Genomic DNA, 24,523 nt, shown 5'->3' with positions numbered 1-24,523 from the left:
GAAATTCTCATTTCCCAGCAGGAAAATTCCCATTTCCAACCAGGAAAATTCCCATTTCCTACCAGAGAAATTCCCATTTCCCACACGGAAAAATCCCCATTTCCCAGCAGGGAAATTCCCATTCCCCAGCAGGGAAAATCCACATTTTCCACCTGGGAAATTCCCCATTTCCAACCAGGAAAATTCCCCATTTCCAACCAGGAAAATTCCCCATTTCCAACCAGGAAAATCCCTATTTCCTACCAGAGAAATTCTCATTTCCCAGCAGGAAAAATTCCCATTTCCAACCAGGAAAATTCCCCATTTCCCACTGGGGAAATTCCCCATTTCCCACCAGGAAAACTCTCATTTCCTACCACAGAAATTCTCATTTCCCAGCAGGAAAATTCCCATTTCCAACCAGGAAAATTCCCATTTCCAACCAGGAAAATTCCCATTTCCAACCAGGGAAATTCCCCATTTCCCACCTTCCTGCTGCTGCTGCAATCCCAAATAATCCCGGGGGATTTGGGGGATTTGGGGAGTTTGGGCTCCTCCTGCCCCTCGGGATGAGGACCCAGGCTGGGAATGGCTCCCAGCAGCAGCAGGATCCAAACTGGGCCAAACTGGTGTGGAGGCAAGGGGGGGAGGGCAGGATTTTGGGCAGATTTTGGGCAGGATTTTGGGCAGGATTTTGGGCAGATTTTGGGCAGGATTTTGGGCAGGATTTTGGGCAGATTTTGGGCAGGATTTTTTTGGGCAGGATTTTTTTGGGCAGGATTTTGTGTAGGATTTTTTTGGGTAGGATTTGTGCAGGATTTTGGGCACAATTTTGGGCAGGATTTTGTGTAGGATTTTGGGCAGGATATTTTTGGGCAGATTTTGGGCAGATTTTGTGCAGGATTTGTGCAGGATTATTTTGGGCACAATTTTGGGCACGATTTTTTGCAGGATTTTGGGCAGGATTTGGTGCAGGATTTTTTGCAGGATTTTGTGCAGGATTTTGGGCAGGATTTTGTGCAGGATTTTGTGCAGGATTTTGGGCAGGATTTTGGGCAGGATTTTTTTGGGCAGGATTTTTTTGGGCAGGATTTTGGGCAGGATTTTTTTGGGCAGGATTTTTTTGGGCAGGATTTTGTGCAGGATTTTTTTGGGCAGGATTTGTGCAGGATTTTGGGCACAATTTTGGGCAGATTTTGTGCAGGATTTTGTGCAGGATTTTGGGCAGGATTTTTTTGGGCAGATTTTGGGCAGATTTTGTGCAGGATTTGTGCAGGATTTTGGGCACGATTTTGAGCAGGATTTTGGGCAGGATTTTGTACAGGACTTTGGGCAGATTTTGTGCAGATTTTTTGCAGGATTTTTTTGCAGGATTTTCGGCAGGATTTTGTGCACGAGTTTGGGGAGATTTTGGGCAGATTTTGGGCAGGAATTTAGGCAAGATTTTTTTGCAGAATTTTTTGCAGAATTTTTTGCAGGATTTTTTGCAGGATTTTTTGCAGGATTTTTTGCAGGATTTTTTGCAGGATTTTTCGCAGGATTTTTTGCAGGATTTCGTGCAGCAATTTTGCGTCCCTACCGTGCAAAGTGAAACGCTGAGCTCCTGCTCCAGCGGGGAATCGTCACCTCCAGCCCGGGCTGGGGGGGGTGGCACTGCCACTGCCACCTCTCCGTGTCACCCACGGCACGGACCCCGCTCTCAGCAGCCCCAGGACCCCCAAAAATGCAGAAATTCACCAAGTTTGGCAAAGGAGTTTGTCCCAGAGCCCAGCTGGGGTGGCACGGCGCAGGGAGGGGACACCGCAGGCGACACCCAGGTGTGCAGCAGAGAATTGCAGGTGAGGAAAGAAGAGCTCCAGCAGGAGAAAACCCCCTCCTCAAAGGCTGAGTTGGATATCACGGAAAGAAACAAACTCATCTTGGCGCTCCCTCCTCATCCTCCCTTCCCCAAACCTCCAGGGTGAACCAGCGCACGGGTTCCTGCCGTTCCCATGAAGGATCCAAAGGGCCCCGGGGCTCGGGCAGAGCTTTGGGCAAGGAGCCGCGGTTGCAGCAGTGAGAATTCCTTTAATCTGCCTGCAACAGAGACACCAGGGAGGCCCCAGCTCCCACTGCTCCCTCCCTGCCCAGGAGCACAAAAGCTCTCGAGGATTTGCAGTCTAGAGCTCATTCTTTAATCGAACGGAGGAAAAAAAAAAAAAAAAAAAAAAAACCTGGAAAAAAAAAAAAAAACCCCAAAAACCAAAAATAATAACCCCAACCAGTGTAGGTGTTGTCCAAAAAAAAAAAACCCCCAAAAACAACCTGATGCCACAATGCCAGGAAGTACCTTTGTCCAAGAGGAGCCTGTGCCGAGCTGGGCTTTGTCTCTGTGGTTTTTTTTGGGGGGAATCCTCGGGTTTGTGTCCCGGCGGCCCTCGGGGAGGGAGGGATGGAGGAAGAGGAGGAGGAGGAGCCCGCGGCTCTGCGCGGCCCGGCTGTGCTGCAGTCCCGGGCCGGGCCGGGCCCTCCTAAGCCCTGGGGCAGCCGTGCGGCTCGGGCTCGGCCTCCGAGGAGCTGCTCTCCGAGTCCATGTCGGCGCTGTCCTGCTGCTGCTGCTGCTGCTGCTGCTGCTGCTGCCGCTCGTGCAGCCGCGCCCGCAGCGCCTGCAGCCGCCCCAGCAGCGCCTGGTAATCGGTGCCGCCCCGGAAAGGGTCCTGGGCACGGGACACGGGCAGCGGTGAGCGGGGAAACCGGGCGGGAGAGAGGGATGGGGAATGGGGGAAAACGGACGGGAATGGGGGAAAACAGGCAGGGGTGAGGGATGGGGAATGGGGAAAAACGGACGGAATGGGGAAAGAGACGGGAATGGGGGAAATAGGCGGGAATGGGGGAAAACAGGCAGGGGTGAGGGATGGGGAATGGGGAAAAACAGACAGGAATGGGGAAAACAGACGGGAATGGGGAAATAGGCAGGAATGGGGAAAACAGGAATGGGGAAAAGGGAGGAGGGGGGGAAATGGGGGGAAAACAGACAGGAATGGGCAAAAACAGGCAGGAATGGGGAAAACAGGCAGGGGTGAGGGATGGGGAATGGGGAAAACAGGCAGGAATGGGGAAAACAGACGGGAGTGAGGGGGGAAATGGGGAAAAACAGACGGGAATGGGGAAAACAGGCAGGAATGGGGAAAACAGACAGGAGTGAGGGGGGAAAACAGATGGGAATGGGGAAAACAGACAGGAATGGGCAAAAACAGGCGGGAATGGGCAAAACAGGCAGGGGTGAGGGTTGGGGAATGGGGAAAAACAGACAGGAATGGGGAAAACAGGCAGGAATGGGGAAAACAGACAGGAGTGAAGGGGGAAAAACAGACGGGAATGGGGAAAAACAGACGGAATGAGGGGGAAAAACAGGCAGGCGTGAGGGGGGAAATGGGGAAAAACAGACGGGAATGGGGAAAATAGGCAGGAATGCGGGAAAACAGGCAGGGGTAAGGGGGGAAAACAGGAATGGGGAATGGGGAAAACCAGGCAGGAATGGGGAAAACAGACAGGGGTGAGGGATGGGGAATGGGGAAAAACAGACAGGAATGGGAAAAACAGACGGGAATGGGGGAAAACAGGCAGGGGTGATTGGGGAATGGGGAAAAACAGGCAGGAATGGGCATAAACAGACAGGAATGGGGAAAAACAGACGGGAATGGGAAAAACAAGCAGGAATGGGAAAAACAGGCAGGAGTGAGGGGGAAAATGGGGAATGGAAAAAACCAGACAGGAGTGAGGGGGGAAAAACAGACAGGAATGGGGAAAAACAGGCAGGAGTGAGGGGTGGGGGGCTCTGGGAGAGGGGATGGGGGGAATTCCCAGGGAAATCCCAGCCTGGGGGGAGAGGATGGTGAAATTCCACTGGGAAGGATCCTGGAGCTCCCTCTGGAGAGGATCCTGACATTCCCTGTGTCTCCTCAAACTCTCCCTGCAGAGGATCCCTGAATTCCCTCTGGAGAGGATCCTGAAATTCCCCTGGACAGGGCCCTGAAACTCCCCCAGGAGAACACGGATCCCATCCCGGAACTGCCCCGGTGCCCCACGTCTGTCCCCAGCTGTGCCCCACATCTGTCCCCAGCTGTGCCCCACATCTGTCCCCAGCTGTGCCCCACGTCTGTGCCCAGCTGTGCCCCACGTCTGTCCCCAGCTGTGCCCCACGTCTGTCCCCAGCTGTGCCCCACGTCTGTCCCCAGCTGTGCCCCACGTCTGTGCCCAGCTGTGCCCCACGTCTGTCCCCAGCTGTGCCTCACATCTGTCCCCAGCTGTGCCCCACGTCTGTCCCCAGCTGTGCCCCACGTCTGTCCCCAGCTGTGCCCCACGTCTGTGCCCAGCTGTGCCCCACGTCTGTCCCCAGCTGTGCCACGCTGTGCCCCACATCTGTGCCCCGCCGCGTCCCAGCTGTGCCCCACGTCTGTCCCCAGCTGTGCCCCACGTCTGTCCCCAGCTGTGCCCCACGTCTGTGCCCAGCTGTGCCCCACGTCTGTCCCCAGCTGTGCCCCACGTCTGTGCCCAGCTGTGCCACACGTCTGTGCCCAGCTGCCTGTCCCCACCTCACCTGCATGGTCTGGCCCTGCAGGTGCAGCCTCTCCTTGCAGACGCCCTCGTAGAAGTCCAGGTACTCCATGAAGGATTTCTCCATGACGCCCCTGGGGACATGGGGGACACGGTCACCATGGCCCGGGGGACACAGGGGACACCGGGGACACAGGGGACACAGGGGACACAGGGGACATGGTCACCATGGCCCAGGGGACACAGGGGACACAGGGGACACGGGGGACACAGGGGACACAGGGGGACACGGTCACCATGGCCCGGGGACACAGGGGACACGGTCACCATGGCCCAGGGGACACAGGGGACACAGGGGACACGGGGGACACAGGGGACACAGGGGACACAGGGGACACGGTCACCATGGCCCGGGGGACACAGGGGACACGGTCACCATGGCCCAGGGGACACAGGGGACACAGGGGACACGGGGGACACAGGGGACACAGGGGACACAGGGGACACAGGGGACACAGGGGACACGGTCACCATGGCCCGGGGGACACGGGGGACACGGGGGACACGGGGGACACAGGGGACACGGTCACCATGGCCCGGGGGACACAGTGTCCCCAGTGTCCCCAATGTCCCCATGTCCCCGTGTCTGTCTGTACCGCAAGGGCTCGGGGCAGGGGCACTGTCTCCCCAGTGTCCCCAGTGTCCCCATCAGCCCCGGTGTCTGTCCCCAGTGTCCCCCGTCTGTCCGTACCGCAGGGGCTCGGGGCAGGGGCACTGTCCCCCCAATGTCCCCAGTGTCCCCCTGTCTGTCCGTACCGCAGGGGCTCGGGGCAGGGACACTGTCCCCCCAATGTCCCCAGTGTCCCCCTGTCTGTCCGTACCGCAGGGGCTCGGGGCAGGGACACTTTCCCTCCAGCATGTCGCACACGGCCACGCGGATGGTCTCGTGCCGGATGCACTCGTTGTAGTTCTTGCTGTCCCCGGGGTGCCGCTCCTGGGGACACGGCGGGGTCAGGGCAGGGCCCGGCCTGAGCGGGGCTGAGCCCAGGCCCAGCCTGGGATCAGTGACAGCTTCAGCCTGGGATCAGTGACAGCTCCAGCCTGGGATCACTGACAGCTCCAGCCTGGGATCACTGACAGCTCCAGCCTGGGGTCACTGACAGCTCCAGCCTGGGGTCACTGACAGCTCCAGCCTGGGATCACTGACAGCTCCAGCCTGGGGTCACTGACAGCTCCAGCCTGGGATCACTGACAGCTCCAGCCTGGGATCACTGACAGCTCCAGCCTGGGGTCACTGACAGCTCCAGGCTGGGATCACTGACAGCTCCAGGCTGGGGTCACTGACAGCTCCAGGCTGGGATCACTGACAGCTCCAGGCTGGGATCACTGACAGCTCCAGCCTGGGATCACTGACAGCTCCAGCCTGGGATCAGTGACAGCTCCAGCCTGGGATCAGTGACAGCTCCAGCCTGGGGTCAGCTCAGGCTGCAGTCCCCAGCCTGGGCAGTCCCAGTGCCACAGCTCCAGCCTGGGGTCACTCCCAGACAGCTCCAGCCTGGGGTCACTGACAGCTCCAGCCTGGGATCACTGACAGCTCCAGGCTGGGATCCCTGACAGCTCCAGGCTGGGGTCACTGACAGCTCCAGCCTGGGGTCACTGACAGTCCCAGGCTGTAATCCCAGTCCCAGGCTGCAATCCCAGTCCCAGGCTGCAATCCCAGTCCCAGGTTATAATCCCAGTCCCAGGCTGCAATCCCAGTCCCAGGCTGCAATCCCAGTCCCAGGCTGCAATCCCAGTCCCAGGCTGCAATCCCAGTCCCAGGCTGCAATCCCAGTCAGTCCCAGGCTGCAATCCCAGTTCCAGGCTGCAATCCCAGTCCCAGGCTGCAGTCCCAGTCCCAGGCTGTAATCCCAGTTCCAGGCTATAATCCCAGTCCCAGGCTGCAATCCCAGTCCCAGGCTGCAATCCCAGTTCCAGGCTGTAATCCCAGTCCCAGGCTGCAATCCCAGTCCCAGCCCGGGCTCCCAGCCAGTCCCAGCCCAGCCTGACCTGCTCGAAGCCGGGCTCGTTGTGGTACGGGTTCTCGGTCATCAGGGACTGGATGGAGATCAGCACCGACGAGATGCTCTGCGCCGGGCTCCAGGCCGGGCCTGTCCACGTGCTGGGCCAATTAACTGAGTCACTAATTAACCAGCAGCACCGCCCCCCCCACAGCAGAGCCCAGAGACCTGGGGAGCACAGCTGGGCCTGACCCGGGCCTGACCTGGGCCTGACCTGGGCCTGACCTGGGGAGCACAGCTGGGCCTGACCTGGGCCTGGCCTGGGCCTGACCTGGGCCTGGCCTGGACCCAAACTTCCCCCGGCACAGCCTAAACTGTGCTGTCCTTCTGTCCGTGCTCACCTGGGAGCAGAGCCCGAGCTCAGCCTTACCCCAGGCCCGGCTTACCCCAGGACACTGAGTTGGACCCTAAACCCGGCTTACCCCAGGATGCTGAGGCAGCCCATTAAGCCCGGCTTACCCCAGGATGCTGAGGCTGCCCCTTAGGCCCGGCTTACCCCAGGACGCTGAGGCAGCCCATTAAACGCAGGACACTGAGGCAGCCCCTTAGGCCCGGCTTACCCCAGGACACTGAGGCAGCCCATTAAGCCCAGCTTACCCCAGGATGCTGAGGCCGCCCCTTAGGCCCGGCTTACCCCAGGATGCTGAGGCAGACCTTGCCGTTGCGGTAGAAGTTGGGGTTGAACCTGACGGTGTTGTTGCCCGTGGTCATGAGCTTGACGCGGGGCGGGTGGATGGGGTAGTCGGGCGGGCAGCGGAACAGGAACAGGAAGAAGCCGCCCTCGTAGGGGGTGTCGAACGGGCCCGTGATCAGCGCGTGGATCTGCGGGGACAGCCCAGCCCTGCGGCGTTCCCGATGCTCCAGAGCTCCCAAACCCTCCAGGGCTCCCAAACCCTCCTTCATTCCCAAACCCTCCGGTATTCCCAAACCCTCCAGAGCTCCCAAACCCTCCGGTATTCCCAAACCCTCCAGAGCTCCCAAACCCTCCAGGGCTCCCAAACCCTCCGGCATTCCCAAACCCTCCTTCATTCCCAAACCCTCCAGAGCTCCCAAACCCTCCAGCATTCCCAAACCCTCCTTCATTCCCAAACCCTCCAGAGCTCCCAAACCCTCCAGGGCTCCCAAACCCTCCGGTATTCCCAAACCCTCCGGTATTCCCAAACCCTCCGGTATTCCCAAACCCTCCACAGCTCCCAAACCCTCCAGAGCTCCCAAACCCTCCTTCATTCCCAAACCCTCCTTCATTCCCAAATCCTCCATCATCCCCAAACCCTCCAGCATTCCCCAAACCCTCCAGCATTCCCCAAACCCTCCAGCATCCCCAAACCCTCCAGAGCTCCCAAACCCTCTGGCATTCCCAAACCCTCCTTCATTCCCAAACCCTCCTTCATTCCCAACCCCTCCATCATCCCCAAACCCTCCTTCATTCCCAAACTCTCCATCATCCCCAAACCCTCCAGCATTTCCCAAACCCTCCAGCATTTCCCAAATCCTCCAGCATTTCCCAAACCCTCCAGCATTCCCAAACCCTCCAGCATTTCCCAAACCCTCCATCATTCCCAAACCCTCCATCATTCCCAAACCCTCCAGCATTCCCAAACCCTCTGGCATTCCCAAACCCGTGGATCCCCCCCCATCCCGGGAATCCAGACCCCTCCAGGCCGCCCAGAGCAATTCCAGCCGGGAGCGCTCCCGGGGCCGGGATTTGGGGGCCCCGAGGGCTCCTCACCTTGGTCATGTCGTGGGGTCGGGCACAACGAACATCCCCGGCGGCGGCTCCTTGTAGATGGACATGATGTCCCTGGGAAGGGAAACGGGAATGAGCCGGGAATGGGGCCGGGAATGGGCTGGGAATGAGCCAGGAATGGGGCCGGGAATGGGGCCGGGAATGGGGCCGGGAATGGGCCGGGAATGAGCCGGGAATGGTCTGGGAATGGGGCCGGGAATGGGCCGGGAATGGGGCCGGGAATGGGCCGGGAATGGGGCCGGAATGGGCTGGGAATGGGGCCGGGAATGGGCCGGGAATGGAGCCGGGAATGGGCCGGGAATGGGGCCGGGAATGGGCCGGGAATGGGGCCGGAATGGGGCCGGGAATGGGGCGGAATGGGCCGGGAATGAGCCGGGAATGAGCCGGGAATGGGCAGGGAATGGGGCGGGAATGGGGCCGGGAATGGGGCCGGGAATGGGCCGGGAATGGGGCCGGGAATGGGGCCGGGAATGGGCTGGGAATGGGGCCGGGAATGGGCCGGGAATGGGCCGGAATGGGCCGGAATGGGCCGGAATGGGGCCGGGAATGGTCTGGGAATGGGGCCGGGAATGGGCCGGGAATGGGCCGGGAATGGGGCCGGGAATGGGGCCGGGAATGGGGCCGGGAATGGGCGCCGGGAAGGGGCTGGGAATGAGCCGGGAATGGGGCCGGGAATGGGGCCGGGAATGGGGCCGGGAATGGGGCCGGGAATGGGCCGGGAATGGGCAGGGAATGGAGCCGGGAATGGTCAGGGAATGGGGCCGGGAATGGGCTAGGAATGGGGCTGGGAATGGGCCGGGAATGGGCTGGGAATGGGGCCGGGAATGGGGCCGGGAATGGGGCCGGAATGAGCCGGGAATGGGGCTGGGAATGGGGCGGAATGGGGCCGGGAATGAGCCGGGAATGGGGCTGGGAATGGGGCGGGAATGGGCCGGGAATGGGGCCGGATCGGGAGTTAAACCGGGATTTAAACCGGGATTTAAACCGGGATTGGGGAGCTTTGGTCCCGGCTCTGGGTGAGATCCCTGAGCCGAGCCCCAAAGGCAGCCCAGGCATTCCGAGCACTCCTGGAATCCTTGGGAATCCCCCCTGGAATCCTGGCTGGAATCTCCCCAGAATCCCTCTGGAATCCCCCTTGGAATCCCTGGGAATCCTGCCTGGAATTGCCCCCTGGAATCCTGGGGAATCCCCCTCAGAATCCTTGAGAATCCCCCCAGAATCCACAGGAATCTCGTCTGGAATCCTCCCTGGAATCCTCAGGAATCCCACCTGGAGTCCCCCTTGGAATCCTTGAGAATCCCCCCAGAATCCTCGGGAATCCTGGCTGGAATGCTCAGGAATTCCACCTGGAATCCCCCCTGGAAATTTCCCCACCTCCAGCACCAGGAACTCCAATAAAACTGAAAATCCAACAGAATTCCAGGGGATCCCGGGCAGGAATTCCAGGGGATTCATGGCAGGAATTCCAGGGGATCCGGGCAGGAATTCCAGGGGATCCGGGGCAGGAATTCCTGGGGATTCAGGGCAGGAATTCCTGGGGATTCAGGGCAGGAATTCCAGAGGATCCGGGGCAGGAATTCCAGGGGATTCATGGCAGGAATTCCAGGGGATCCAGCTGGGAATTCCAGGGGATTCAGGGCAGGAATTCCTGGGGATTCAGGGCAGGAATTCCAGGGGATCCAGGCGGGAATTCCAGGAGATTCAGGGCAGGAATTCCAGGGGATCCAGGGCAGGAATTCCAGGGGATTCAGGGCAGGAATTCCAGGGGGATCCCTGGGCAGGAATTCCAGGGGGATCCAGGGGTCGGGGCAGAATTCCTGGGGATTCAGGGCAGGAATTCCAGGGGATCCGGGGCAGGAATTCCAGGGGATTCAGGGCAGGAATTCCAGGGGGATCCCTGGGCAGGAATTCCAGGGGATTGGGGCAGGAATTCCAGGGGATCCAGGGCAGGAATTCCAGGGGATCCAGGCGGGAATTCCAGGGGATCCGGGCAGGAATTCCAGGGGATCCAGGGCAGGAATTCCAGGGGGATCCGGGGCAGGAATTCCTGGGGATTCAGGGCAGGAATTCCAGGGGATTCAGGGCAGGACTCCAGGGGATCCCTCCAATCCAGGGGCGGAATTCCAGGGGTCCTGGGGGATTTGGGCAGCTGGGAATTCCCTGGGACAGAGCAAAGTGTCCCTGCCCAAGGTCCCTCCCAACCCAAACCTGTCCGGGAAAGCCCCGGGACACCGGGAAGGACCGGGACCTGCCCCGTGTTTGTCCCGGGATATCGGGAAGAACCGGGACCTGCCCCGTGTTTGTCCCGGGACACCGGCAGGGCCCGGCGCTGTCCCGTGCCCGGTGCCCGGTGCCCGGTGCGGCGCAGGGCCCGTTACCGGCCGCGGGGCCGAGCCGAACGCCCGCGCCGCGCTCCGTGCCCGGGCCCCGCGCTGCCGCTGCCGGTCCCGGTCCCGGTGCCGGTCCTGGTGCGTCCGCTCCGCTCACCGTTTGATCCGCAGCAGGCAGGCCGGGCTGGGCCGCTCGCTGTCCCAGTCGCCGCTGACCGTGGGGTCCCAGAAGGCGGAGTGCGTGAGGAGCGCGGCCCCCGCCGCCGCCGCCGCCATCGGGGCGCCGCCGCTACCGGGAGCCACGCCGGTGCCGGGCGCCGCGGCCGCGCCGAAGCCCGCGGCCGCCCAGAGCTCGGCGGGGATGAAGACGCCGGGGCTGCCCGCGGAGCCGGCGGCGCTGGGCGAGGCGCTGCCGCCGCCGCCCGCCGCCAGCACCGCGGCCGGGGCCGGGGCCGCGTCCTCGGCCGCCGGGCTCTCCGCCATTGCGGCCTCGGCCCGCGCCGCTTCCGGGACTCCGCACCACCGAGGCGCGCGGCCAGAGCGGCCCCGCGCCGCCCACGCTCCCCGCCCCCGGCACCACCGAGCGGCGGCGGGAGCGGCTCCTCCGCGGGGCGGGCGGGGAGGGAGAGAGCGCCACAGCGCCCCCTGGTGAGCGGGAGGGCTGGCGGGCGGCGGGGGAAACGGCGGTTTGGGGAAATTTGGGGAATTTGGGGGTTGGGGAAATTTGGGGAATTTGGGGGTTTGGGGTTTTGGGTTTTTGGGAATTTGGGGAATTTGGGGTTTTGGGGTTTTTGGGAATTTGGGTAATTCGGGGTTTTGGGGATTTGGGGTTTTGGGGAATTTGGGGTTTGGGGTTTTTGGGGTTTTGGGGTTTTGGGAAATTTGGGGAATTTGGGGTTTGGGGGTTTGGGGATTTTGGGAATTTGGGGTTTTGGGGGGGGGTTTTTGGGAATTTGGGGTTTTGGGGGTTTGGGGGTTTTGGGGAATTTGGGGTTTTTTTGGGGATTTGGGGGATTTGGGGAAAGAGGCAGTTTGAGGAACTGCGGGGTTATGGGAGCAAGAAGGGTGGGAAAATCCTCCGGGATCGGCACCGGCCGGGGAAGGGGCCCGGCCCCGGGGCTGCCGGAGCTCCGGGAGCGGTGGGACAGCTCCGAGGGACGGCGCGGGGCGATGGGGGCCGGCCCGGCGGGGCCGGGGGCTGCACGGGATCGTCCCCATGGATCCTCTCCCGTTTGGGACGATGGCGCTGGTTCCAGCAGCACCACACCGCGTCCCCAAGCGGCACCACCAGGGGCCCGGGCAGCTGCGCCAGGGCTGGGTGCCGGCCCGAATTCTGTATCCCAGAATTGTGTATCCCATTTCCCGGGAGTTCCGTATCCCATTTCCCGGAGTTTCTCCCATTTCCGTATCCCATTTCGCAGTTCTGTATCCCAGAATTCTGTATCCCATTTCCCGGGAATTCCATCCCATTTCCCGGGAGTTCTGTATCCCAGAGTTCCGTATCCCATTTCCCGGGAGTTCCGTATCCCATTTCCCGGGAGTTCTGTATCCCAGAGTTCTGTATCCCATTTCCCGGGAGTTCCGTATCCCATTTCCCGGGAGTTCTGTATCCCAGAGTTCTGTATCCCATTTCCCGGGAGTTCTGTATCCCAGAGTTCTGTATCCCATTTCCCGGGAGTTCTGTGTCCCAGAGTTCCGTATCCCATTTCCCGGGAGGATAAGCTGTAACCCAGCCCGGGTAACAGCGCTGTTGTTCCCACACAACCCAGGGCATTGTCCCTGTCCCGATCCCCTCTGTTCGCACAGCCGAGTTCTCCTCAGACCCTTCAGGAATTCCACCCATTCCCTGTGTCCCATCCCCAGCAATGTCCCCAAACAAAGCCACCATTCCCTGTGCCCCATTCCCAGCAATGTCCCCAAACAAAGCCACCATTCCCTGTGTCCCATTCCCAGGAATGTCCCCAAAAAAGCCACCATTCCCTGTGCCCCATTCCCAGCAATGTCCCCAGCAATGTCCCCAAACAAAGCCACCATTCCCTGTGTCCCATTCCCAGCAATGTCCCCAAACAAAGCCACCATTCCCTGTGTCCCATTCCCTGTGTCCCATTCCCATTCCCATTCCCGTGCCCCATTCCCAGCAATGTCCCAGCAATGTCCCCAAACAAAGCACCTCCTGGGTCATTCCAGCAATGTCCCAAACGCCACATTCCTGTGTCCCATCCCCAGCAATTCCCCAGCAATTCCCCAAACAAAACCATCCCTGTGTCCCATCCCCACATGTCCCCAAACAGAGCCACCATCCTGGGTCCCATTCCCAGGAATGTCCCCACTTCCCCAAACAGACCACATTCCTTCTTCCCATTCCATCCAGGAAGGTCACAGCCGCTGCCCCAGGCTCCGGGCAGAGGAGTGGCTGCTCCGTTAATTAATTTAATTACTCCAAGCAGGTAACGAGCCAAGCTCCCTCCGGCTCTCTCCCAAAATCCCAAAGGGATTGGGGTGGGATTGGGGTGGGAATCCAGCTCAACCTCTCCCAAAATCCCAAAGAGATTGGGGTGGGATTGGGGTGGGAATCCAGCTCAACCTCTCCCAAAATCCCAAAGGGATTGGGGTGGGAATTCAGCTCAACCTCTCCCAAAATCCCAAAGGGATTGGGGTGGGATTGGGGTAAGGAATTCCCCAATATCAACCCCAAGCCCTAAAGTTTGGTTTTCCCAGGGCCCAGATTTGGGGGGATTTTTTACAGATTTGGGTTGACTCCACCTTTGGTTTCGTCCCTTCCCACTCTGGGGATTTGCCACCCAAAATCTCCAAAGAGATTTGGGGTAGGATTGGCCAAAAAGCAAATTCATAGAAATCCTTGGTTTCCCCGGAATATCCATCCCAAGCCCCAACCCCAACCTCTGTTTTGTCAGGGCCCAGATTTGGGGGAATTTTTTGCAGATTTGGGTTGACTCCACCTTTCGTTTCGCCCCTCCCCACTGCTGGGATTTTCCACCCAAAATCTCCCCTAGAAAGTGAAAAATAAAGTCAAAAAGGCCCAGAACAGGAAATTCCGTACAGAAATCCGTGGTTTCCTCTGGGAATTCCATCCCACCACCCCAACCTCTGTTTTGTCAGGGCCCAGATTTGGGGGGAATTCCTGCAGATTTGGGTTGACTCCACCTTCCCACTCCCACCCCACTGCTGGGATTTTCCACCCAAAATCTCCCCCGGAAAGTGAAAAATAAAGGCAAAAACCCCAAAACAGCAAATTCCATAGAGAAATCTGTGGTTTCCTCTGGGAATTCCATCCCAGCCCCCAACCCCAACCTCTGTTTTGTCAGGGCCCAGATTTTGGGGAATTCCTGCAGATTTGGGTTGACTCCACCTTAATTTTCGTCCCTTCCCATTCCCACCCCACTGCTGGGATTTTCCACCCCAAATCTCCCCCGGAAAGTGAAAAATAAAGGTACAAAAGGCCCAGAACAGGGAATTCCGTAGAGAAATCCGTGGTTTACTGGCAGGAGAGGAGGAGCAGCAGCCGGGGCTGTCCCCTGGGATGTCACATGGCGAAGAGGATGAGGAATGCCACCATCAGACAGAAGAGCCCCATGGCCTCGGACAGCGCGAAGCCCAGGATGGCGTAGGAGAAGAGCTGCTGCTTCAGGGACGGGTTCCTGGGAATGGGAAATGGGAACAGAGTGAGAAAAAATGGGAATGGGGATGGGAAAATGGGGGTGGGAAAATGGGGGTGGGAAAAAGGGAAAAAAATGGGGATGGGAAAATGGGAAAATGGGAATGGGAAAATGGGGGGTGGGAAAATGGGAAAAAAATGGGAATGGGAAAATGGGAATGGGGATGGGAAAATGGGAATGGGGATGGGAAAAAAATGGGAATGGGAATGGGGGAGAAGAGCTGCTGCTTCAGGGATGGGTTCCTGGGAATGGGAAATGGGAATAGAGTGAGAAAAATGGGAATGGGAATGGGAAAATGGGAATGGGAAAATGGGGGTGGGAAAATGGGAAAAATGGGAGGGAAAATGGGAATGGGATGGGAAAATGGGGGTGGGAAAAAAGGGAAAAAAATGGGGATGGGAAAATGGGAAAATGGGAATGGGAAAATGGGGGTGGGAAAATGGGAAAAAAATGGGAATGGGAAAATGGGAATGGGGATGGGAAAATGGGAATGGGAAAATGGGAATGGGAAAATGGGGGAGAAGAGCTGCTGCTTCAGGGACGGGTTCCTGGGAATGGGAATGGAATAGTGAGAAAAAAAATGGGAATGGGGATGGGCAAATGGGGGTGCCGGAAAAAAAAAAAAAATGGGGAAAATGTCCCCTGGAATGTAAGTCCCCGGGAAAATGGGAATGGGAAAATGGGGGAGAAGAGTGCTCCTTCAGGGGCGGGTTCCTGGAATCGGCTAGTGAGAACACCCTTCACTGTCCCTCCCCTCCCTCTGTCCCTGTCCCCCTGTCTGTCCCTGTCCCCCTGTCCCCGTACCTGGCGTATCCGATGATGAGGCTCCCGAACACGGTGCCCATCCCCTGTCCCTCTGTCCCTGTCCCCCTGTCCTCCCTCTGTCCCTGTCCCTGTCCCCTGTCCCCGTACCTGGCGTATCCGATGATGAGGCTCCCGAACACGGTGCCCATCCCTGTCCCCCTGTCTGTCCCTCTGTCCCTATCCCTGTCCCTGTCCCCCTGTCCCCGTACCTGGCGTATCCGATGATGAGGCTCCCGAACACGGTGCTGATCCCCGCCCCCGAGCCCTGTCCCTGTCCCCTGGTGGCGGCCCCGTCCCCCTGAATCCCTGGCGTCCGTGTCGTCCTGTCCCCGACAGCCTGTCCCCTGTCTGTCTGTCCCCGGCGCTGGCGGCCAGGACACCTGCGGGACATGGGGACACGTCAGGGACATGGGCACACGTCAGGGACATGGGGACACAGCAGGGGACAGGCAGGGACACGGGGACAGGCAGGGACACGGGGACAGGCAGGGACATGGGGACACAGCAGGGACACGGGGACAGCTCAGGGGACAGGCAGGGACACGGGGACAGGGCAGGGACATGGGGACACATCAGGGGACAGACAGGGACACGGGGACAGGCAGGGACAGCGCCGAGCTGCGGAACTGCCGCTGGGGCTGCGGCTGCACAGCCAGGGACACCTGCGGGACACGGGGACACATCAGGGGACAGCCAGGGACACGGGGACAGCCAGGGACATGGGGACACAGCAGGGACACGGGGACAGCCAGGGACATGGGGACACAGCAGGGACACGGGGACACGCGGACACAGCAGGGACACGGGGACAGCCAGGGACATGGGGACACAGCAGGGACACGGGGACACGTCAGGGGACAGCCAGGGACACGGGGACAGCCAGGGACATGGGGACACAGCAGGGACACGGGGACAGCTCAGGGGACAGGCAGGGACACGGGGACAGGGCAGGGACACGGGGACAGCTCAGGGGACAGGCAGGGACACGGGGACAGCCAGGGACATGGGGACAGGGCAGGTGACAGCCAGGGATATGGGGACACATCAGGGGACAGCCAGGGACATGGGGACAGCTCAGGGGACAGCCAGGGACACTTCAGGGCTGGAACCCAGCAAGGGGAGGGGAGCGTTGGTCCTGATCAACAGCATGAGCATGGGGATGAGGATGGGGATGAAGGAGCAGGATGAAGGATGAGGATGAAGGAGCAGGATGGGGATGAAGGATGAGGATGAAGGGTGAGGATGAAGGGTGAGGATGAAGGGTGAGGATGAAGGGTGAGGATGAAGGAGCAGGATGAAGGATGAGGATGAAGGATGAGGATGAAGGAGCAGGATGGGGATGAAGGATCAGAATAAAGAAGCAGGATGGGGATGAAGGGTGAGGATGAAGGAGCTGGATGAAGGGTGAGGATGAAGGATGGGGATGAACGGTGAGGATGAAGGGTGACGATGATGATGAGGCCCAAGGCCAGGCTGCCTCACCTGCGCGCTCTCCTCAGGCCTGCTGAACACAGCCACGGACACGGGCCTGGCCAGAGCCCTGGAGCAGCAGCGGAACTGCAGGGACAGGACAGGGACAGCTGGGGACAGCTGGGGACAGCAGGCCAGCCCAGCCTGCCCAACCACCCCCAGCTGCCCTAAAGCCCACCCCAAAATTGGACAGTAAGAGTTATCAATGGAGGCGTTTTATAGAACACTGAAACCCCCCTAAAACACCCCAAATGTACCCAAAATTGGACAATAAAGGGTTATCAATGGAGGCGTTTTATAGAACACTGAAACCCCCCTAAAACATCCCAATATGACCCAAAATTGGACAATAAAGGGTTATCAATGGAGGTGTTTTATAGAACACTGAAACCCCCCTAAAACACCCCAAAATTGGACAGTAAGGGGTTATCAATGGAGGTGTTTTATGGAGCACTCAAACCCCCCTAAAACATCCCAAATGTACCCAAAATTGGACAATAAGGAGTTATCAATGGAGGTGTTTTATGGAGCACTGAACCCCCCCTAAAACATCCCAATATGACCCAAAATTGGACAGTAAGGAGTTATCAATAGAGGTGTTTTATGGAGCACTGAAACCCCCCTAAAACACCCCAAAACTGGACAATAAAGAGTTATCAATGGAGGTGTTTCTGCTCCGGGTTATCAATGGAGGTGTTTCTGCTGCAGCACTGAAACCCCCTTAAAACGTACCCAAAAACTGTACAATAAAGAGTTATCAATGGAGGTGTTTCTGCTCCGGGTTATCAATGGAGGTGTTTCTGCTCCGGGTTATCAATGGAGGTGTTTTATGGAGCACTGAAACCCCCTAAAACACCCCAAATGTACCCAAAATTGGACAATAAGAGTTATCAATGGAGGTGTTTTTGGGCACTGAACCCCCTAAAAATCCAAATGGAGGTGTAAATTCGACTGGGTTATCAATGGAGGTGTTTCTGCTGCAGGTTATCAATGGAGGTGTTTCTGCTCTGGGTTATCAATGGAGGTGTTTCTGCTCCAGGTTATCAATGGAGGTGTTTCTGCTCCGGGTTATCAATGGAGGTGTTTCTGCTCCGGATTATCAATGGAGGTGTTTCTGCTCCAGCCCCCCGCACCAACCCCAGGCTGAGCACAGCCCGGTGCCACCCCAGAAATCCCATTATTCCCATTTTCCCCCATTTTCTCCCAGGAGAGGAAGGCGTTCCTGCGCGGCCCGAGGGAACGCTGCTGTGCTGCAGGGAGCAGCTCGGTGCCAGGCACTCACACGTGTCACCAGAGGTCACCTTGTCCCCTCCCTCCCCAAAGCCAGGCGCGGATCCCAGCCGCCATGGGGAGCAGAGGGGAGGAACCCCCCAAATCCCCAATTCCCACTGGGAATTCCCTGCCAGGCCAGCACCTACCAGCGCTGGGGAGCCGAGGAGAGCCACGGGAGCCTGCATTGTGCTGGATCTGCAACGGGGAAAACACAGAAATTGTAAATAAATTTAAACAAAAAGAACGGGATCGCGGCCAGGCCACCCCAGCGGGGTCACACGCTGAGCTCCTCACGGGGCACTGTCCCCAGGGCTGTGTCCCCAGCGCGGCTCTGTGTCCCCAGGGCTCTGTCACACTGACCCCGCTGCGTCCCTGGCGCTTTAACCCCATCGTGCCCGCAAGGATTTAACCCCATCGTGTCCCCAGGGCTTCAACCCCATTGTATCCCCAGCTGTCACCAAGGTTTTAACCCCATAGTGTCCCCAAGTGTCACCAAGGTTTTGTCCTCACCGTGTCCCCGAGCTTTTAACCCCATCATATCCCCAGTTGTCACCAAGGCTTTAACCCCACCATGTCCCGAGTGTCCCCAAGGCTTTAACCCCCGTGTCCCCAACTGTCCCCAAGGCTTTAACCCCACCGTGTCCCCAGCTGTCCCCAAGGTTTTACCCACGTCCCGCCTGTCCCCACGTGTCCCCAAGGTTTTGTCCCCTATGTCCATGTTACCCCAACGTCCCGACTGTCCCCACCGTGTCCCCAAGGCTTTAACCCCCGTGTCCCCAAGGTTTTGTCCTCACCATGTCCCCAAGGTTTTGTCCCCACCATGTCCCCAAGGTTTTAACCCCACCATGTCCCGCCTGTCCCCACCGTGTCCCCAAGGCTTTAAGCCCTGTCCCCAAGGTTTTGTCCTCAATGTCCCCAAGGTTTTGTCCCCACCATGTCCCAACTGTCCCCACCGTGTCCCCAAGGCTTTAAGCCCCGTGTCCCCAAGGTTTTGTCCCCACCATGTCCCCAAGGCTTTAACCCCTCCATGTCCCGCCTGTCCCCACGGCTTTAACCCCCCCGTCCCTCCGTGTCCCCGGCTGTCCCCTCAGCCCTCGCCCGGCCCCGTGTCCTGTCTCGTTAATCCCCGCTCGGTGCCTGCCCCTCCCGCCCTCCCTCCCGCACCGGCGCCCTCACAACCCCCGAGGGCAGCGCAGGCCCCACCGCCCGCCGGGCAGCGAAAGGCACCACCCCAGCGAGCACCGGCCGGGCCCGGAGCTCTGCCCGGGAGCGCTGAGAGCCCCGGGCTCGGCGGGCCGGGCCGGGCCGGGTCCCACCTGCGCGGGGTCCGCTCGGGCCGGCGGCGGCGGCGGCTCTGTGGGCAGCGTCACCTTGGCCGTGTCCCCCCCGGCGTCCTCCGCGCCCATTGGCTGCCGCCGCGCGCGCGCGCCCGCGCCCGCCCTCCCCATTGGCCGAGCCCCGAGGAAACCCCGCCTCCCTGCATCCGGGCATGGCGGGAAGAAGGAGGGTGGGGAGGGGCAGTGACGCGGGTGGTGATTGGTGGGTTGAGGACGGGGAGAGGCCGGTGATTGGGTGAGGCAGCTGTCAATCTGGCGGTGGGCGGGAAGGGGCGGGGCCCGTGGCTCTGAGGGAGGGTTTGGGGTGAGGGAGGATCCGGCGGCAGGAGGAGGCGGGATGGGGAGGGAGTTTGTGGGGTTACAAAGGGTTTTTTGGGGTTAAAAAGGGTTTGTGGGGCTAAAAAGGGTTTGTGAGGTTAAAAGAGTTTGTGGGGTTAAAAAGGGGTTGTGGGGTTAAAAGAGTTTGTGGGGTTAAAAGGGTTTGTGGGGTCCGGGAATGGGATGTGGGAGCAGAGAGGGTTTGTGGGACCGGCAAGGGTTCTGTGGGGTCTGGGAAGGTTTTTTTGGGATCAAAGAAGGTTCTGTAGGGTCAGAAACGTCGCATTTCAGCTCGGGATTGAACTCCTTCATTTTTATATAATAACTCCTTTATTGTTGTTGTTGTTGTTGTTATTATTTCCCATTCTTTATTTCACCACGGGTAAAATCCTGCTCCTCCCGCCGTGCCCGTGGGGAATTCCATGGAAATCCTGGAGCTACGCGGCCCTGGCAGGGAAAAAAAAAACCCCAAAATTCCTAAAAAATTCCCCCTGGGGGTATTTCTCTGGGAATGTGATCCCAAAAACCCCAGAATTTTGGGGGATTTTTTGGGATTTCCAGGGACTCACGCGGCCCTGCAGAGCTCGCCCGACAACAGCCACGTCAGGAATTCCTGCTCCCAAAATTCCCTCAGGCTCTCGGATCCTTCCAGAGCTGGAAAACTGCAAAAAAAAAAAAAAAAAAAAAAATCAATTTATATTTAAAAATATTTATTTTTAAAAAATATTTAAGGATTTAATTCAGCGAAAACAGAATTCAAGCTGAAAAAAAAAATCCTGGTTTAGCATCCTCTTCTCCCAGTCCTACGTTCAGTTTTGTTGGGTTTTAATATTTCCTGCAGGGATAAAGAACCCAAAAGTTTGAGTTTTGTCTGGAAATGGGGAAATTCTTTGGGTTTTGGGAATGCTGGGGTGGGGTTTTCTGAGGGTTTGGCCCCAAAATCCTCTTGGAACCCAAAAATCGGCTCCTGTCCCCCACCCCAAACCCTCATTTCTGGGGCTGTTTTCATGGAAAAGTGTGAAAATAAAAAATATCCTCGATTTCCATAAAAATAACAGCAAAAAAAAAAAAAAAAAATCCCAAAATTCTGTACAAAACACAACAAATCCTAAATTCTGTGCAAAACACCAAAAAATCCCAAAGTCTGTACAAAACACAACAAATCCTCTCCAATTCCATTAAAAACCCCAAAATACCCTGAAATTCTGTAGGAATCCCAACAAATCCCTGAATTCCATTTTAAAAGCCCCCAAAATTTCCATTAAAAACCCTACAAATCCCTCAAATCCCATATAAAGAAACCCCAAAATCCCCCAAATTTCCATTAAAAACCCTACAAATCCCCGAATTCCATTTTAAAAGCGCCCAAAATTTCCATTAAAACCCAACAAATCCCCCAAATCCCATATAAAGAAACCCCACAAATCCCCCAAATTTCTATTTAAAAAACCCCAAATCCCCCAAATCCCATATAAAGAAACCCCAAAAATCCCCCAAATTCCCATTGAAAACCCTACAAATCCCCCAAATTCTGTATAAAGAAACCCAACAAATCCCCCAAATTTCCATTAAAAACCCTACAAATCCCCCAAATCCCATATAAAGAAATCCCAAAATCGTCCAAATTTCCATTAAAAACCCAACAAATCCCTGAATTCCCATTTAAAGAAACCCCAAAATTTCCAAATTAAAAACCCAACAAATCCCCAAATCCCATGTAAAGAAACCCCAAAATCGTCCAAATTTCTATTTAAAAAAACCCCAAATCCCCCAAATTCCATGTACATAAACCCCACAAATCCCCCAAATTTCTATTTAAAAAAACCCCAAATCCCCCAAATTCCATATAAAGAAACCCCACAAATCCCCTAAATTTCTATTTAAAAAAACCCCAAATCCCCCAAATTCCATGTAAAGAAACCCCACAAATCCCCCAAATTTCTATTTAAAAAAACCCCAACTACTCCCCAAATCCCATATAAAGAAACCCCAAAATCGTCCAAATTTCCATTAAAAAACCACAAATCCCATCCATTTAACCCAAAATCATTAAACCAACAAATCCCCCAAATCCCATGTAAAGAAACCCCAAAATCCCCCAAATTCCCATTGAAAAACCCAACTACTCCCCAAATCCCATATAAAGAAACCCCAAAATCGCCCAAATTTCCATTAAAAACCCAACAAATCCCCGAATTCCATTTAAAACCCCCAAATTTCCATTAAAAACCCTACAAATCCCCCAAATCCCATATAAAGAAACCCCCCAAATCCCCCAAATTTCTATTAAAAAAAAAAAAAAAAACCCCCCCCAAATTCCATATAAAACACCCCAAACCCTAAATTTCTATTAAAAAAAAAAACAAATCCCCCAAATCCCATATAAAGAAACCCCACAAATCCCCCAAATTTCTATTTAAAAAACCCCAACTACCCCACCCCAAATCCCATATAAAGAAACAAACCCCAAAATCGAAAACCCAATCCCCCAAATTCCATTAAAAACCCAACAAATCCCCCAAATTCCATTTAAAAAGCCCCAAAATCCCCAAAATTTCCATTAAAAACCCTACAAATCCCCCAAATCCCATATAAAGAAACCCCACAAATCCCCCAAATTTCTATTTAAAAAACCCACAAATCCCCGAACCATTTCTGTAAAAAAACCCCCACAAATCCCCCAAATTTCTATTAACCCCCAAAAACCAAATAACCCCCAAATCCCATATAAAGAAACCCCACAAATCCCCCAAATTTCTATTAAAAAAACCAAATCCCCCCAAATCCCATATAAAGAAACCCCACAAATCCCCCAAATTTCTATTTAAAAAAACCCCAAATCCCCCAAATCCCATGTAAAGAAACCCCACAAATCCCCCAAATTTCTATTTAAAAAAACCCCAAATCCCCATAAAAACCCCAAATCTCCCAATCCCTGTTTCCCTTCCCGCCTCACCTCTGCTTTTCCCGGTTTTTCCAGAGCCATCCCAGGAACCCTTCGGCTCCCGGAGTTCCCAAATCGGGATTTTCCGCATCCCCGGCCCCTTTTGGGGTCTCTGCCTCCCTCCTGAGCGGCTCCGCGCTGTCCCTGGGGAAAGGAAAAACGGGAAAAACGGGAAAAATGGGAAAAACGGGAAAAAATCCTCGGGATGATCCCAAAAATCCAGCAGAGGGTGCCAGGATCCCGCCGTGCCAGGAATCCCCGAGGGACGGACGGGAAAATGGGGGAAAAATGAGGGAAAATGGGGAAAATCCCAATGCCGGGGTTCCAAAGAGGGGAAAACAGCCGGGAATTGGGGAATTGGGGAATTGGGGATTGGGGATTGGGGAATTGGGGGGTTTGGGGATTGGGGATTGGGGAGGTTTTGGGATTGGGGAATTCGGGAATTGGGGAATTGAACGGGGATTGGGGGATTTGGGGGTTCCGGGATTGGGGAATTGGGGATTTGGGGATTGGGGGAGTTTTGGGATTGGGGAATTTGGGAATTGGGGAATTTGGGAATTGAGGAATTTGGGGTGGGGGATTTGGGGGTTCCGGGATTGGGGAACTGGGGAGGTTTTGGGATTGGGGAATTTGGGAATTGGGGAATTTGGGAATTCAGGAATTTGGGAATTGGGGGATTTGGGGGTTCCGGGATCGGGGAATTGGGGATTCGGGGATTGGGGAGTTTTGGGGATTGGGGAATTTGGGAATTGGGGAATTGGGGAATTTGGGAATTCGGGAATTGGGGGATTTGGGGGTTCCGGGATTGGGGAAACTGGGGGAGGTTTTGGGATTGGGGAGTTTTGGGATTAGGGAATTTGGGAATTGGGGAATTCGGGAATTGGGGGATTTGGGGGTTCCAGGATTGGGGAATTGGGGATTCGGGGATTGGGGAGTTTTGGGATTGGGGAATTTGGGGAATTTGGGGAATTGGGGGAATTTGGGAATTGGGGATTTGGGGGATTTGGGGGTTCCGGGACTGGGGAATTGGGGATTCGGGGATTGGGGGAGTTTTGGGATTGGGGAATTTGGGGAATGGGGGAATTTGGGAATTGGGGAATTCGGGAATTTGGGGACTCTGGAATTTGGGGATTCTGGAATTTGGGAACTGGGGAATTGGGGAATTTGGGAATCGGGAATTTGAGAATTGGGGAGTTTGGGAAATTGGGAATATGGGAATTGGGGGATTCAGGAGCGCGGGAATTGAGGAATTTGGGAAATTGGGAATTGGGGGATTCAGGAATTCAGGAATTGGGGAATTGAGGAATTGGGGAATTTGGGGAGTTTGGGAATTGGGGACTTTGTAAATTGGGAATTGAGGAATTTTGGGAATTGGGGATTTAGGATTTGGGGAATTCAGGGATTCAGGGGTTCAGGATTTGGGGGATTTGGGGACCGGGAGCTCACTGGCTTTTCTTCGCGCGCCGGGCCAGCAGCCACTCCACGAAGTTCTTGCGCCGCACGTGGTCCATGGTGCGGCTGTAATCGCTGGCCAGGGTGGCCTCGGAGTAACGGCGGGACAGACGGACAGCGGGGACAGACGGGCTGGCACCGGGACAGGGGCACGGCGGGGTCAGGGGCTGATCCAGAGAGCCCGCCCCAAACCCGGGGAATCGGCCCCAAATCCATGGGATCCGCCCCAAACCCATGGGATCAGCCCCAAATCCCCGGGATCAGCCCCAAACCCAGGGGATCAGCCCCAAACCCATGGGATCAGCCCCAAATCCAGGGGATCAGCCCCAAACCCGGGGAATCGGCCCCAAATCCATGGGATCAGCCCCAAACCCATGGGATCAGCCCCAAACCCATGGGATCAGCCCCAAACCCATGGGATCAGCCCCAAATCCATGGGATCAGCCCCAAATCCATGGGATCAGCCCCAAACCCAGGGATCAGCCCCAAACCCAGGGGATCAGCCCCAAATCCATGGGATCAGCCCCAAATCCATGGGATCAGCCCCAAACCCAGGGGATCAGCCCCAAATCCATGGGATCAGCCCCAAACCCAGGG

The 24,523-nt window shown here is 56.8% G+C and overlaps 2 protein-coding genes across 2 annotated transcripts; both read right to left on the bottom strand.

Moving 5' to 3' along the window:
• Window positions 1-1,421: 1,421 nt before the first annotated feature.
• UBE2Z (ubiquitin conjugating enzyme E2 Z) lies at window positions 1,422-11,135 on the bottom strand. The gene is given in 8 exon segments (XM_030966398.1): window positions 1,422-2,675; window positions 4,559-4,649; window positions 5,397-5,509; window positions 6,565-6,676; window positions 7,210-7,397; window positions 8,305-8,324; window positions 8,327-8,376; window positions 10,810-11,135. Coding segments are annotated over 8 exon segments (1,086 nt in total). The 3' UTR covers window positions 1,422-2,489.
• Window positions 11,136-14,127: 2,992 nt separating this feature from the next.
• Window positions 14,128-19,322, bottom strand: ATP5MC1 (ATP synthase membrane subunit c locus 1). The gene is made up of 6 exons (XM_030966048.1): window positions 19,192-19,322; window positions 18,022-18,070; window positions 16,616-16,690; window positions 15,725-15,795; window positions 15,343-15,513; window positions 14,128-14,311 (listed from the first exon to the last, which is right to left on the bottom strand). The coding sequence occupies exons 2-6, from the start codon at window positions 18,058-18,060 to the stop codon at window positions 14,197-14,199; spliced, it is 471 nt and encodes a 156-aa protein (XP_030821908.1). The 5' UTR covers window positions 18,061-18,070; window positions 19,192-19,322; the 3' UTR covers window positions 14,128-14,196.
• Window positions 19,323-24,523: the final 5,201 nt, after the last annotated feature.

The sequence above is a fragment of the Camarhynchus parvulus genome, chromosome 27, assembly GCF_901933205.1.
Source record: "Camarhynchus parvulus chromosome 27, STF_HiC, whole genome shotgun sequence".
Taxonomy (NCBI): Eukaryota; Metazoa; Chordata; class Aves; order Passeriformes; family Thraupidae; genus Camarhynchus; species Camarhynchus parvulus.
The sequence above is the reverse complement of the archived record's forward strand: the minus strand, read 5'-3'. Positions and strand labels throughout refer to the sequence as shown.